Here is a 14,632-nt window from a genome sequence, read left to right on the forward strand (position 1 = left end):
TGATGGTGTGAGTTTAAAAAGCCAAGTCACATCATTTCCAGGAAACACCAGTGAAGTTCCCAAAATGTTGCTCTCTCTTCATGGGTAGAGGGAGATAAGGAGCTTATTAACTTCCAAAGCCAGGATCAAGCCATTACATGGAAACCTGTTTTTGACACAGACCTTGCAAGTAAAAGTCTAAATTGCCCTCTCACATCAGTGTCAGACCGAGGGAGTCATAAATAACTCAAAAACATCTTTAAAGACTTTCACACATTTTTCTTCCAGCTTTTTGTAGGCAATTTGGCATCCACTTACAAAGCTGAGGATTAGATATTGGTGTACAGATGCTCTAAACAGATGACTTGTTTTGCTTCAAAGTGCGGTGATTCAGGTAAAAAAAATTAAATATTATATGTGTACATGTTCCTCAGAATGCTGGTAAAACCCACATCAATCTTGTTTGTAATTGCTAGCGTAGGGGTTTCAGAAAGGCAGAGCTGTGATTAATGAATAGGAAATGCAGTAGGATAATTGTCCCTGACATCTTAATGCATTTCAGACCAAGTGGTTTTTGACATGCAGAACTCCTAAGGTTCAGTAAGAGGGACCTCACAGGTTGCCAACTGGTTATTCATTGCTAGGACCAAATTACATTGACATTTTGCTCATGGGAGATACTCAGGGGAAAAAGATCTGTCAAAAGAAACTACCACAGAGCAACTTGAAGTTTGTGCCACCAGCTCCTCCTTGGAAGACCTACAAAGGCTTGAAGAAAAGTCCAAGTTCACAACAGAGTATGAGTAAGAAGCCTGGTGTATTAAGCCCCCTCAGCATGCAGATTTAAATAGAAAAAGTAAAAAAAAGGTTATGACATCAGTGATGAGACAGCAGTGGTTGAAACCACTATATTTTACTGTTTTCCCCAAACAAAACCATTCTGAAACTGAAGCAAATATTCGACAATACCCACTGGGATTCATCTTGTAAAAAATTTCAAAATAATCTGAGCAGATGAAAGGAATTATTTCTTCCTGAAGATTGCACTATTTTTTCCCACTTCTTTTTGACACAATTCAGATCCTTTAAAAAGTGTGGAGACCTCTAAAGATTTTCCAATCATTTAAGGCAGTTGGGACCATAGAGGACATCATTAACCTTGAAGACCTGTTTGCATTTTGGCTGTTATCAACTGCTGAAATAATTGTTTTCACCTGTTATCCCTCCTCCACATGCCCCAGTACAAGGACATTATAGAAATGGTCCTAATTACAAAAGAATTTTAATCACTGCACCACTGAAATCTGCTCAGAGCAGGTTTGGGGAACATGAGAGTCAATGAACGGGGAAGTCCAGGGGTCAAATATTTTAGAAAATAACTCCCAGAGGAGGTGAATTCTTTCTGGCAAACATATAAACAAAAAAATAGCAAATGTTATGCAAACTGATTTTTGAAAATGCTTCTATTGACAAAGTAGCAGCAGGAATTCAATATGCTTATCTGTCTTTTTGGAGTATCAGTCAGTACTTGTAGGAAACTGGAGAACAGGAGAATTACAATATTTGTAAGTAAAGAAGTCATCAATCATTTGTCACCTTGTACTAACTGTAGACACATATTGCAAAAAAAAAAAAAAACAAAAAAAAAGAGAAGAAGGGATCTTTTGTTTAGTTTTCAATTGGCCATATTTGGGAAACAGAAAATAAATTCTTAAAAATTGTGTAAGGAAAGACTACAACCCACGGCCGAGGGGCAACAGCTGTGCTTTTGGATTAATATGTTTAGTATCAGTCTGGGAAACAAACAGCCCACAAATGCTTTCCTCTGTCATCCACCCAAGTGCAGCAAGATGTGAGCAGCGCTGGAACGATGCACTCCATGTAGTCTCATGGAGGGATCAAACAGTTTTGAAACCATTTCAGAAATTTGCCAGTGAATACTGGAAAAAGTTCACTTTGCAGAGATGCCTGGAACACAGAGGGCTGTTCAGGGAAATGGGTTGAGCCCCTGGAATTTGATTGTAAGTGACTCTCTTCAAGTCCTTAACACCTGAAGCATTTGGGATGTATCTGGTGAATATGGAGGTTTCACGATCCACCTCCCTATACAGCAGTGCCGGTCCCCCAGGGAGGAAGAGGAGGAATAAGGGAACTCACACTCCAGCCCCCTGGAAAGGCAGGACCCAGAGGCAACACGGAGCTCCCCAAGCCCCCAGAGATGTAGGTACATAGGAGGAAACAACACTGCTGCAGGCACAGTTATCCCTGGGAATCCTCACAACCAGGCTGGAAGGGACACCACATCAGCCAGCCCATCCCCTGCCACACGGCAGGATTAGCTGTCCCTTCGACTTAAATTCACCTCACAAAATCACCTCAGTAAACCAGAGAACACGGCTTCCTGCCTTGCATATGCCCGGAAAATGCCTGGCTTTCTCCAAGTGCCATCAAATTAGCAGGCTGACAATAAACCACAAAAATCTGTCCCCATCGCGCTGACGGGCTGAGGTGGCTCCCTCCTCCATGCCTGCTCTGACTCACAGCATCTGCAACACGCTGTTCTAGCAACAGCCAGGCTGGGTTCAAAGGAGGGAACTTGCTCTTTAGCTCATACCATGGGCTCCTCTCTGCATTAATGAACCTCACAGGGTGATTATGTGCAGAAGTCCTGCTGCTAGGAAATAATATGGGCAGCTATTGCAGACCTTTGTGGCTCCAAATAGAAACCAGTCCTAGAAAGGGATTTTTCCTCATTGTGCTTTCCTTGATGCATCTGTTCTTTATGCTGTTAAACTGAAAGCCGTTTTCAGCCAAAGGTTGTTTTTCTGTCCTGTTCACTGCCTTGGTTGCTGGGAGAGGTGTCAGTAAGTCACACATTTATATTCCTATCCATTGCTTGTGGGCTCAATCATCAAAGGAAATGCATAATTCAGGAAGACTGATGACTTGAAACAGGCCTTATGAATCCATCTTGATTAAGTGGTCCACGAAGGATCTGCTTTGAAAAGAAAGTCCCTCCAGAAATGAGACAGCTCCTTATTTATACCCTGGACACTATGAAGAGCCAGGACATTGAGTGGGCAGTGCAGGCAGCTGCCAGTGCAGGGAAAGCCTCATCCCTTCATGCGTGACCCTTCTCAAATCTGCCAGCATCACTTCCTTCTCTGCATCGCTCCTTTCACCCTTGTATTTCACTGCCTCACCATTCTAAACCTTGCCTCCTCTCCACACACTGATGACACTAGGCAGCATTGCTCCTTCTGGAACATCATCCCAGCCCCTGGGAATGCCGCAGCCTCACCTCCATACCTGGACATTGACAGGCAGCCAGCTGCTGCCCCACACCTTCAGATTCTCTTTGTGTTTGACTAAGCTCATATTAATTGCTGGCACTTTCCCTGCAGGTGCCTCCTGCGGTAGAACCGGGCCTTTGAAGCTGTGGCAGCAAGGGCTGAGCCCCGGGGAAGCTCCAGCTCAGCAGCTCATAAACCACCCCACAGCACATCCTAAAATCTCTGTGCCTGTGCTCCAAGTCTTGTCTTTTCCTGAGAGAAAGGACATTAGGGAGTCTCCTTGAAGACTGTCACGTTCCTGAGAAACACTGTTGTTTTATCTCCTCCCTTTGCATCTCATGAGCCCTTCAGATCTGCCCCCAAGACCAGTAAGGCTCAGCTCTGAAAGAGGAGAGGTAAAATTCCCCTTTCCCTTTAATTGTCAGGAAAAGGCTTGTTGGTTGAACCTGATATAGTTCCCTAGTTCCAGGAAGGACTATTAGGGTTTTTAAGTCCCTTTCTGTCTGGGATGAGGAGACTAGAGTCTATTTTTTCTTTTCTATAATAGGTTGCACATTGAAATAGTCCCTTTCAAGCCAAAAGCATTTAAGCGATTCATCCTGAGCTTGGGTGGGTGCCACAGAAACCTGTGGTAGCATTGGGAAACTAGCCCAGCTCTGTTTAGATGCTATCCGTGCATGGCTTGTAATGCCAGACTACTTCCTCCTAGCAGACTTTATAAGAAACTTTGCAAAGCAAAATTTTTGCTCCTGAATGGCTGTAAATCAGCTGAGTGAATACAAAGTGGCTCCTGTCATTCCAAGGTACACCAGTGACTTTCTGCAAGGAGCAAGAAATCGAGTGTTTCCAGACAGAGCATCCCTAACATACCAAATTATCTTCAAGCTTGACTTCTCCAGTGAAGCATCATTCCTCACTCTCATCACTTCGTAATAATAAGGAGGGTATGTCAAAAAAGAGCCCATCTGCTCCAGTCTCATTCCAGTCTGTCTTCCAGCAGGAGAGGCCTTCTCTTCTGCAAAGTTATTAATGTGTCAAATCTCATTGTGGCAGCGAAACATGTGAGTCCTCACTGTAACTTAGGAGTTAAGTGGAGAAAGGGGAAAAGAAAGACAGAAGTGGGCACTATCATACAGCTTCCCAATTCTGCAATTTGATGAGTCTGTTTTGTCCTGTCTATGGATACAAAGCAAACCAAGCTGGGTGAGAATCGAGACTTCAAGGACAAGGGGCTGGAGATGAACAGCAACTTTTCTTCAGTACAACTCTACAGTTTTTCATTGTGGTATTATTTGCAACTGTCCAACCCTCTTGCCACAGCACATTTTGGGTATAAATGGTCATATACATCTTGGAAGGCTCAGTCCAGGTAGAGGCAGGTATGCTCTAGGTGGATGTTTGTGCATTAGAGAGCTTTCAGCACATAAGCTGATTTAAAGGTTTGGGAAACGTACCGTGCAGTGGCAGATGCCAGGGCTTCAATCAAAGATATGATTAAGGGATGACCTGATCACAGTTTATAAGGACCAAAACATCAGTAATGGAATATTTTGTCTAGCAAACAAAAGCATAAATCTGGTGGAGGAAGCTGAAGGTTTTGACTAGAAAAAAGCACCAATGAAGTCACCATGAGGAAGATATTATGGATTTACACATCACCACTTGCCAGTTGAGCTGAGGTAATGGATTAGGAGACTGCAAATGGCTGAGAAAACCTGTTAGTTTAACACCCTTTTGCTGAAATTTAAACAAACACATTTTTCCTTCCAATGGCTGTAATATAATCCGTCAGTTGCTCACCTGATACTCTGATTTTTTTAAGTCACAATAAGTCACTCATGTCTTTGAGCCCTACTACAAAAATCCTCCCAAGGTTGCTGTTCATATTCTCCTGTGTGGGTAATTTTTGTATCCAAACGGATAATTTTCTTTTATATGAGACACTCTAGTTCAAGCAAAAATTAATTCAGGGCAGTGCTGTGTTTTTTAACTAGTTTTTTACTATGTTTTTTACTATATGTGATTCAGATGAGATAATGTTATATGGGGTTCTTCTTCTTGATAATCTTTGAATCAGGACAGAAAAGCTGTTTGAAAGTGAAATGCAGATTGCAGAAGTTTTTTTGATATATCACATTGTCTTACTCTGAACAGAAAAATAAATTTGTCTCATGAGCCTACTTGCACCAACGCCTCCGAAAGAGGAAAGGTCTAACTGGCATAATTTTAGAACCCTAAAAATAACTTAGGACATCTCTTTCCACTATAAGAATACAATTTTTGCAAGACCAGGCATCTTGAGGTCTTATCAGGACAAGAAGGGGATGCTGTACACATCCTTTTGGAAACTCCACAGAACAGAATTTCCAATCAGCAAGCGATACGAACATGAGCTGACCATGTTTGTACTGCAAGTCAGCAGCACCTCAGAGGGCAGGCAACAGTGTAAAGAACTGAGGGTGACTCAAATAAACTTGGCAGCTTTTGGGGTGATGGGAGACAGAACCACAGCATTTTAGCTCCAGGCAAGATGAATCAATGGTTTGGTGCAGGGAGCGGAGTCATCGGCACACGGCCAGTGCCACGTGTCACACTGGGGCATGCACAGACCTTGCACTAGGCTTGTGCCCAGCACGGGCACCACAGACCCTCCCCACAGAGTCACAGCACGTGCTGCAGGGGTAGGTGTGCTGCATTGCTTCAGGGAAGCTGATCTCTGCCTGTGTGGGGAGGACTTTGCTCCCTAGGGGTGTGGGCATCCTTTTTGATGGCCAGTTCAGGAGGTTACTTCTTCTTCACTGTCTGTACGAGGAGTTGGTCTCACAATAATAAGTCTCAGCCCTGGTGGTACAGAAGTTCTTCATTCCATTTTTCAAGGGGGAAAAAAATCAAAGATTCCCATCTAAATCGCTGGTGAACTGAATCAAAACAGCACATCTTGCCTGACTCCTGCACAAGCCACTGTGCTGACAAAGTGTGACACTGTGCTGTGCTGGTAACCTCCAACACCACCTCAACTGTTTGCAAAGGGAAACTCTGTCCATGGCCTAACTCAGTGCTGACACATGCTGAGAATGGCACAGAAAAAAGTGCTTATCTTGGCTAATCAGCAATGTTTATACCTTTACTTTTCCCTTCTACCCCTAGCATCAGCAATCTCATACACTTATCTATTCATGTTCAAGAAAAGAGCATTTGCTAAAAGAACAACCTGGACTAATGCATCAGGAAAGAAAAAAAAAAGGCTAAAACAGCATATGTGGCAGCTGTCTTTCATACTTTTCATTTAAAGACAGGTCACACAGATGTCACTTATTTTAAGACAAAGATTTTTCATTGCCCAAGAGAGCTGATGTTCTCCCACTACTGACAGTAGTCAGCTCACATCCATGGCATAGGGCAAACAGATACACAAAGCCAAGGTTATGGGGAAAAAGCCTGAACATCAAAAGAAAGGAATCCCAGAAGTTTCTAAGCTTGCTCCTCTGATAGTATTGACTGTATTTTTTTTTCTTTGTGGTTGCTAGACTGATGATCTCAAAGGCTGAGAAAAAAGCTTAGAAAAATAAGACTCACAAAAACAAACAATTCTTAAAGTCGCCAAATCTCTTTGAGTTCCCGAGGGGAAGAGAGAGACAGAGGTGACTGTAAACCCCCAGTGCTGGTACGCCTGACAAATATCCAGGATGGCAGCTGGTAAAAGCTAACTGGGATAACTCTGATGGGTACTGGTTGAGGATCAGGATTTCATGAGTTTACAAAAGCCATGAACAGTGCCAAATTTGCCTCAAGGAGAAGCAGGGATGCTCGCAGAAACCTTTCCCCTGGCGGGGATGTTGCAGACAGACCATTGTGGGATGGGGAGGGCTGGGCAGAAAAGGCAGGTTGTGTCTTTAGCAGGCATGGTAGGTTTGGAGAAAGATGTTTGCCCATGGCCTGAGGTGCAGAATGGTTTCATTTTGTTTATGAACACAGAAATACTATTTCTCTCACCTTGGCAACAGCAATTTCACTGAAAAAGAAAGCTGTTCTTGCTAGGAAATACCAGCTTTCATTTGCTGCTACTTGTCAAATCCTGCTCAGTACTTTACTACAGCTCACCGACAACAACTGCTGGGCAAATACGCAGTGATTAATGCAAGGCATTGCCTCTTTGCTCATGGATTGTCTGTGACCAGACAGGGAACTCCGCCACTTCAAAATGTGTGAATAGATGATTTTTTTAGACTTTATTCAACCTGTGCATTGCTTTGCAAACTCACTTGCTTTGCATTCATGATGCAACACCAGTTTGAAGGTGCTGTAACTGGGCATTAGTGTGCTGCTGCTTGTTTATTGGCTGAGTATAGTTCCGAACAAACATATAGATAAAAATAAGAATTTAAGAGGGGTTATCTAGAAATGTTTCCCAATATTTGCTTCTGATGTGTTATTTCCATAATTGTGTCCCCATCTGTCCATATCCAAGAAGGTCAGGCAAAAGGCAGGTATTGAAAATTCATCCCCTTGCTCCAGCTCCTGCAGGTAAATTGGTGGCTACGAACGAGCTGAGGACTCCCTCGACCTTATCTTCATGAAAGGTGACAGTCCTAAACTCAGGATTCCGTCAATCGGCACAGGGGACCAAAAATAACTCATTTGAAAAACCTGACACTTCCAGGCTTTAGCTCTTAATTTATTCTCTTGACGACTCAGTGCTCCAGAATGAGCCATTTCCACAAACCAGGGCTGTTCTCCAGGCGTGCGGGTGTGCACGAGCGTTCGTGTGTGTGTGTGTGTCTGTGTCTGTGTGTGTGTGGGCAGTGCATACCCTGTCATCTTAGGACGTGTCTACAGGGGAAAATGCAGGGTGTTTAAGGTCTACCACTATGTGCATGAGTCAGTGGGAATAAATTACAGCACGTTACACCCTCTGGAGGCGCTAATCCAGGGACGAGATGTCCTTAGGAGAGGGTAAAACCCCCTGTGATCTCTTGGATCAGAGCATCTGCACTAGGGTTTAACCCTGCCAGACGCTGACTTCCCTTGTTCTGACAATCCCTTAAAACATCCCTGGCTATCCCCACATAGAGAGTCTTGCTGTCCTTCCTTGCTGGTCTGTGGTCTCAGAAACATGAGATCTTCAGGGTCTTTTTGCATTCTCCTTGCTGAACAGATCAGCTCTTGTGTGGGTGCAGCACATCATAGAAACTGATTTGGCTGCTGGTGCCTGAACCTGCCCACATTGTTCTGCCCTGGAAAGGGTTTTTTTAACATTGAGGGGTGCTAGGCTTCTTTTTTTAAATAGTTTTTCCATGATTTTTTTTTAATATTCCTCTCTAGAGTTTGGCTCTTATGTGATGTTAGGTTTTAAGGAGCAGAAAAGACAAAAGGTAAAGCTTGAATTACTTTCACTCTTGTCAATCAAAGCTTCTTGAAAAACACATCTAGTAACAGTGGATTCTGATGGTCCTGTCAGTCCCTGTGGGACCCAAAGCCCCCTCCACTGAGCTGCAGTTGGAGGCAGAATCTCCCTGCAGAGGGGTTGGGGAAATGAAAAGCCTTTTGCTCCAAGTTAATTATTTATAACCCCTGTTGGCTGAGTATGCAGACTCTTCCAGCCAGCTCTGTCCTCCCAGCATTTGTGCAAAGGCTAAGAAAACACATTAAAGATGGGACAAGTGTGCTTTCTCCGGCTAAAAGTGGGAGACTGTGGTATCAGAAGACAAAGGGAAATATCCTTCCAAAACTCCAGCACCTGAGTGTTAGTTCACCTCATGTCCTTAATGTATTTATCCTAATGAAACTGCATAGAGAGGAGAGGTGATATTTTCATCCAGCTTTCCACGTGGGTATGCATAACAGTGCACAGACATGCACACTCCAGCAACTCTAGCTCACTTTCCTGCTTAACTTTAATGAAGGGACTTTCATAAACATCCAGGACCTGGGTTACAGCAAACAATAATCTATTAAAAATTAGCAACCGAAGTTATTGGCCGCTCTACGGTTTTGCATGTTCCCCCTTGCACAACGTAACATTTTTATCTCTGTAATTACATGGTACGCGGCCAGCGCAGAGTGCAGGGTCAGTACAGGGCACTGCAGGGTAATGATGTGGCCATTTTTGCCTTGAAAATTACAGAGTTATCTTAGGACCAAGAGAAGGAAAAGGGCAGCAACCGCTTGACTAATAGGCAGTTTAAAGTTTAATTATTCCAGGGCTGATGTGCTGCCTCACAGATGCAGCTCTGTGTGGGAAGAAGAGGTCCAGAGCATGCACAGGGCTCACCCCACACGGACACAGGAGTCCCTGGGGGGAACAGCCTCTGCCCCAGACTGCCAACACCAGCCCATCCTCTGCTGTGCATCTCCCTGGATGGATGGACACACGTGGGGAGGAGAGGGGAGGAGCTCTGCTGTGGAAAACCTCCAGCTGCCCTATGGATTGAGGCTATTTCTCTCTCACACAGCTTCCCAAATCCCCCTAGGCAGGGAAATTTCCCATCCTACTAGAAGACTTGATCCAGAAAGGTGGCCCTGCTGCTGTCCAGTATTGCTCTGTCCTCAGGCAGCACCCCCTGGGTTAAAGGGGGAGTCGTCTCCTTAAAGAGCCAATTCTTTGCTTAGAGCCATGACAGTCAGCACTAAGGAGGGAGTGATAGAGTGGCTTTGGTGGGCATCTGTCATCCAGTCAAGGTCAAATCACCACAAAACCCCAGCACACTCGGAGATACCCTGCAGATAATTTTGATGTCTCAAGAGGAAACACTCCACAAGGAGAACACAGTAAAGGACTGTAGTATTCTTTTTTCCCAAAAAGTAGATGAGAGAAAAGATGTCCATCTCAGTAACCATAAATGTATTGCTTTACAATATAAGAGAGAACTAAAAATAAACACCAATGAGGGCAACTCACCATATTTGCCAGAATGTAGTGGTATCCATTCCCATTTTTTTCAAGCTTGATTATCTGCAACATAAAAACCAAAGGTAATTAGCAGAGATCAACTATGGAAGAAGACCCTCAGTTACCTGCTCTTCCTCCCTCTTATTTTTCCCTGATGAGATTGTTCAGCTGTGGGCAAAAAGACACAAAAAAAGTTCACAGTCTTGTTAGAGGATGGAAAGAGCTTTCACACGTGATATTTGAGCAGCAAGTCTGAAACTAGACAGGATAAGATCCCCAAGAACATTCTACAGCAGGGAAACAAAACAACCAAATCAACCTATCTCCTATGGGCTCAGGGAAATTTGAAACAGCACTTTAAAAAAAGGAAGAAGTTAAACAAGATCCGTTTTTCAGACACCAAAGGCAAAAAGTGGGAAGCTGGAGTCCATATGTACTACGAATACAGCTGAAACATCAAGCAAGACTAGACAGCTATTTTGCACATCCTCCCAGCTATGGTCCCTGCCACAGACACCCACCTGGGTGAGATGACAGAAAGTTTTCTCCTTTAGTGCATCGAGTTAGCTTCAAACCACATCTCCAAAACAGAGGATTCCCCTGCATGTTCATTGAGATTATCTATATATTCATATTCATGGTGTCCCAATATATGCGCTTTGTCACTTACTCCTTTCTCCCTGATGCCTGCAGAGTCTAGGTTTTATTTTCTCTCATCAACACAATTGCTTACTGAACTGTAATAACTGAATTTTTCTATGTTAGCTGGAGAAGTTTCCCTTTATTTTCCTTTCCACCTCTTGCAGGCTTGCCTGTGATTGGAGGGAACAGAGACACTGATCAGATGGTCCCTGTCTTTTTCCTTGATTTAAAAAGAGAACAGAAAGAATACAGTTCAAAATTCTATTATCCTCGCTGACTCTGTGTTTTCATTGAAATTCCTCTCTATTGATTTCCAGCAGCACTGTTAAATTCTTCCTAGGTTACTAGAGTCAGATACCATCTGCGTTTGAGCCACTCTACATACAGAAAGAAAACAGTGGGAAAAAAGCCCAAACCAACATGCCCTCAAAACCTGCACAAGCACAAGAATTGCCAGTTTCTGAGAGAACTGTGCTTTTTCCATAAGGTTTCTTTGCTGGCAACACTACTTCTTATTTCCACTATCATATGAATTGATTCTGAATTGCTGCCTGCATTGCCAACACCCAGGCAAAATCTGCACAAACTGCAGCAAGGTCAGAAAGATCCTCACAGCCAGAACGATCATAAAACGACTGCTGTGTTGGACTCAACCAGAAATCAGTCTACCCAGGACTTCTCTCTGATACCAAGCTGGCAGCAGGTGCTTGAGAAATGTCAGATGAGGGCATAGGCTGATCCTCCCCATGGGACAGCACTCCCAGATTATCATGAGCAGTCATTTAGGGATTTTCGAATGGATTATAAATGAGCTGACACTTGCTCTATGCAACTGGTTCATCTGTCTTAGCTCTTCTCTGATGAAGTGCTCTTGTATGCATAATAAAACTCATCTGGTTCTCAGCATTAGCGTGGGGGTGGCAATTAACTCCAGTGAAGGCTTCATTTAGAAGCAGTTTCTTACACAGCTAGTGCCAGCTTCACCAGCTTCACTGTCCTGTGGCTCCCTGAACAGGATTGGGCTTCTGCTGAGATGTCTGAAGCTCTCAGAAGAAAACTCTATATACCTAAACTATGAAGATACACACCTCATTATGGTTAGTTTTCTGAATACTTTCCATTGCCAGATCTAAGAAGCAAAACCAGACTCAACTTGTCCCCTTCTGTTCACCGAGACTGACCTTCACAGTAAGTCCCAGACCCTGTGGCATGAAGGAGAATCTCTGGTGCACCGGGATGCCTAAGAATTACGATCCAGTTCCCCTTTTCTCCCATGTCAACAATAGCTGGCATTGGCTCCTTCTGCCCAAACTATCCTTTGTTATTTTATTAGGTGTCAGAGTCTATGAACCACGGAGGGCTGCTATCCAACTTTCCCTGAGCTGTTAATCTTGCAGCCCATCCACCTGAATTATGAGGCTTGTTTCCTGTGTTTTACACAGTTATTTGTGATCTTAATTTATTTTAAAATGCTTGCTCAGTCCTAATGTGTCCGGACAGCAGTAGCAAGCTGAGGTTATAATAGCATTTATCACTTATCCTGACTGCGGTGAGAGGCTGTGCTGGGCTGCATGCTGATAGCTCACTTGGGCCACCTAGGTTTCATTACCCACTTCTTAATGGGCCAGTTTGACATCTATTAGAGAGAAATCCTCTCAGAGTGAAACACTGGCAAAGGAGAACTTCCAGTTACTCATTTTAATGAGAGACAAGGAAGAAACAATGCAGGGCTTTGATGGAACACAACCTACCACATTCTTATCCCATTAAGGCTACACAGCACAACCCTGTGATAACCTGCCCTGAACCAAGGCCTGGTTCACAAATGACAGTTACCTTGGCAAAGATAAATCATACCCTTGAGACATGACACAAAGCAATCTCCCAGAAAGAAATCAGGTCATTTTCCCATGTTTCGTTAACACAGGGAGCACTAGCTCCTCCACAGGTACCAGAACATGAGGACTGCTGTGCTGGAGTAAGTGATATTATTTGTGTCATGTGTACAGAGAAGAAATGAAAAGTGTGTGCAAGCACCAGTGTGCACGTGAGAGGCACTGATGCTAAACAGCTGTCCCCAGCTCTCCTGTTCATCGGGGAGCACAAATCCACAGCCACCGAGAGACAGAGACAGGCTTGTCAGGGAAGAGGATAAAAGCTCCTTGAGCACCTCAGATGCTCAGAGAAACAGGGTAGACAGCACAGAACATTCCCAGAGAGGATGCTGGCGTGGTGAGCTGAGAGACTGGCTGGCAGTTCACGTTACAGTCCCAGCTGAATTCCACGTGATAATGAGCTGAATGCAACCTTTGAATCCCTCAGGTCACCTCACGCTGTGAAAAACCAGGCATCCCCTGCTCACACTGGGATAACTACCTTTGCTCTCAGAAACCCTGGTGGATTTGGAACAAGAATGCAAAAAAGGACGAAAATGGACTACACAGGTCTGAAAAAGTTGTTTGCAGACCTATTCCTCACTGGAAAGTCCCCTCCCAGGCACAGACATCTGTGGGAATTGCTCTGTCTTTATTGTAGGAAAACACAACATCGTATCTCTTCTCCATGGGAACTGATATTTTTTATAGCATTGTAAGACAATCACAATATCTGGATTTTTAATGTTCTTACAAATATGTAATGTTTCTTACATCTAAGTTTAACATGTGCTCCAGTTATGTGAGGAAGTTTCAAAAAAAGACTTATTTTCCTGTTTGTATCAGGAAAACTAGATAATATTTGACTACAGAACTTAACTTTCTGTTAGACAAAAGAGGCTTAAAACACCAACACTATTAACCCTAGAAATCTGATACATCATGTAGGAAAACTTGTAGAAAAGTCAAATTTACTGCCTAGATCCCATCAAAAATTTTGTTCAACTGCAGTTGCTCCATGGTCAGAGAGAAGACTACCCTATGAAATAATCTGTTTTCTCTTTCATGAACGCGACCTTTACTTTGAGGTTAAAACCTACTATTTGCTCCGTTATTACATATAACAGAGCAGCACCCAGAGACACCCAACAAGGGTGGATTGTGCTCGTCGCTGAGCCGTGCAGCTGGTGAAATGTCAGTCCCTGCCCCAGACAGCGAGCAGCTGAAGTGTGAGACGGGAGATGACGGGTGCCTTAGACAGGGAGACGTGTGAAGCACGAGGTAAGAGTGAGCTGATTATGAGGAATACAACGGCGGGAATTGCAGTGCAGGGGCTGCGTGGCACTGAGGGATCCTTTCTAAGCTGCGTGGGAGTGGAGCCCCAGTGGTGGGGGAGGACTTGGATGTAGGTGTGAGGGAGAAAACTGTTGTGGCTGGAGTTGAAGAGGGGGTACGAGTGTGGGCTGAACCTGTCTGTGGGTCTGCATTTGTCTCCTGTCCACGGAACTCTATATTCAGGACTGAGGGAAAGCATTTAAGGAAGGCATGGAGCAAAGAAGCTAAGGGAAATTTGAGTCTGTACTAGTGGCTGACCTATCTAGACTGAAGATGAGTAAGGCAGGGCACACAAGCTACCTGCTGAGTCCTCTACTGCACACCCCATTGGCACGTGGACAAGAGCTGACAAAGCATCCAGGAGATGGCTGTGAATGAACGTGTCTCTTACTGCAAGGCATGAGAAGAGCTGGAAATATCCAAACCCGCTGCAGCCTGGAGGCCCTGGGATGATGGTGAGCCCTAGCCTGATATGGAGACAATGCTCCTGTTACAGATGTACCATAAAGCTTCTCCATCTCTGTCCTGCTGGCACAGGTGTGAGAATTTGGTGTAGCACATGGAGGCTGGAGGACCAGAAGTCTGGCAGGGTCAATTCACACCTCCACCCTAACTCACAG

At 44.2% G+C, this 14,632-nt stretch overlaps 1 protein-coding gene across 8 annotated transcripts in view; it reads right to left on the reverse strand.

Moving 5' to 3' along the window:
* The window catches only part of GRIA1 (glutamate ionotropic receptor AMPA type subunit 1), a 120,805-nt gene that overhangs the window by 47,451 nt on the left and 58,722 nt on the right, over positions 1-14,632 (reverse strand). For all 8 annotated transcript variants that reach the window (XR_004359713.1, XM_032702556.1, XM_032702558.1 and 5 more), the window contains one exon: positions 10,171-10,224. Coding sequence is in view for 7 of the 8 variants with exons in the window: in XM_032702556.1 (XP_032558447.1) it covers positions 10,171-10,224 (54 nt within the window). In the remaining variant the exon portion in view is untranslated. The remainder of the gene's footprint in view (positions 1-10,170; positions 10,225-14,632) is intronic.

This window comes from Chiroxiphia lanceolata, chromosome 15 (assembly GCF_009829145.1).
Source record: "Chiroxiphia lanceolata isolate bChiLan1 chromosome 15, bChiLan1.pri, whole genome shotgun sequence".
NCBI lineage: Eukaryota > Metazoa > Chordata > Aves > Passeriformes > Pipridae > Chiroxiphia > Chiroxiphia lanceolata.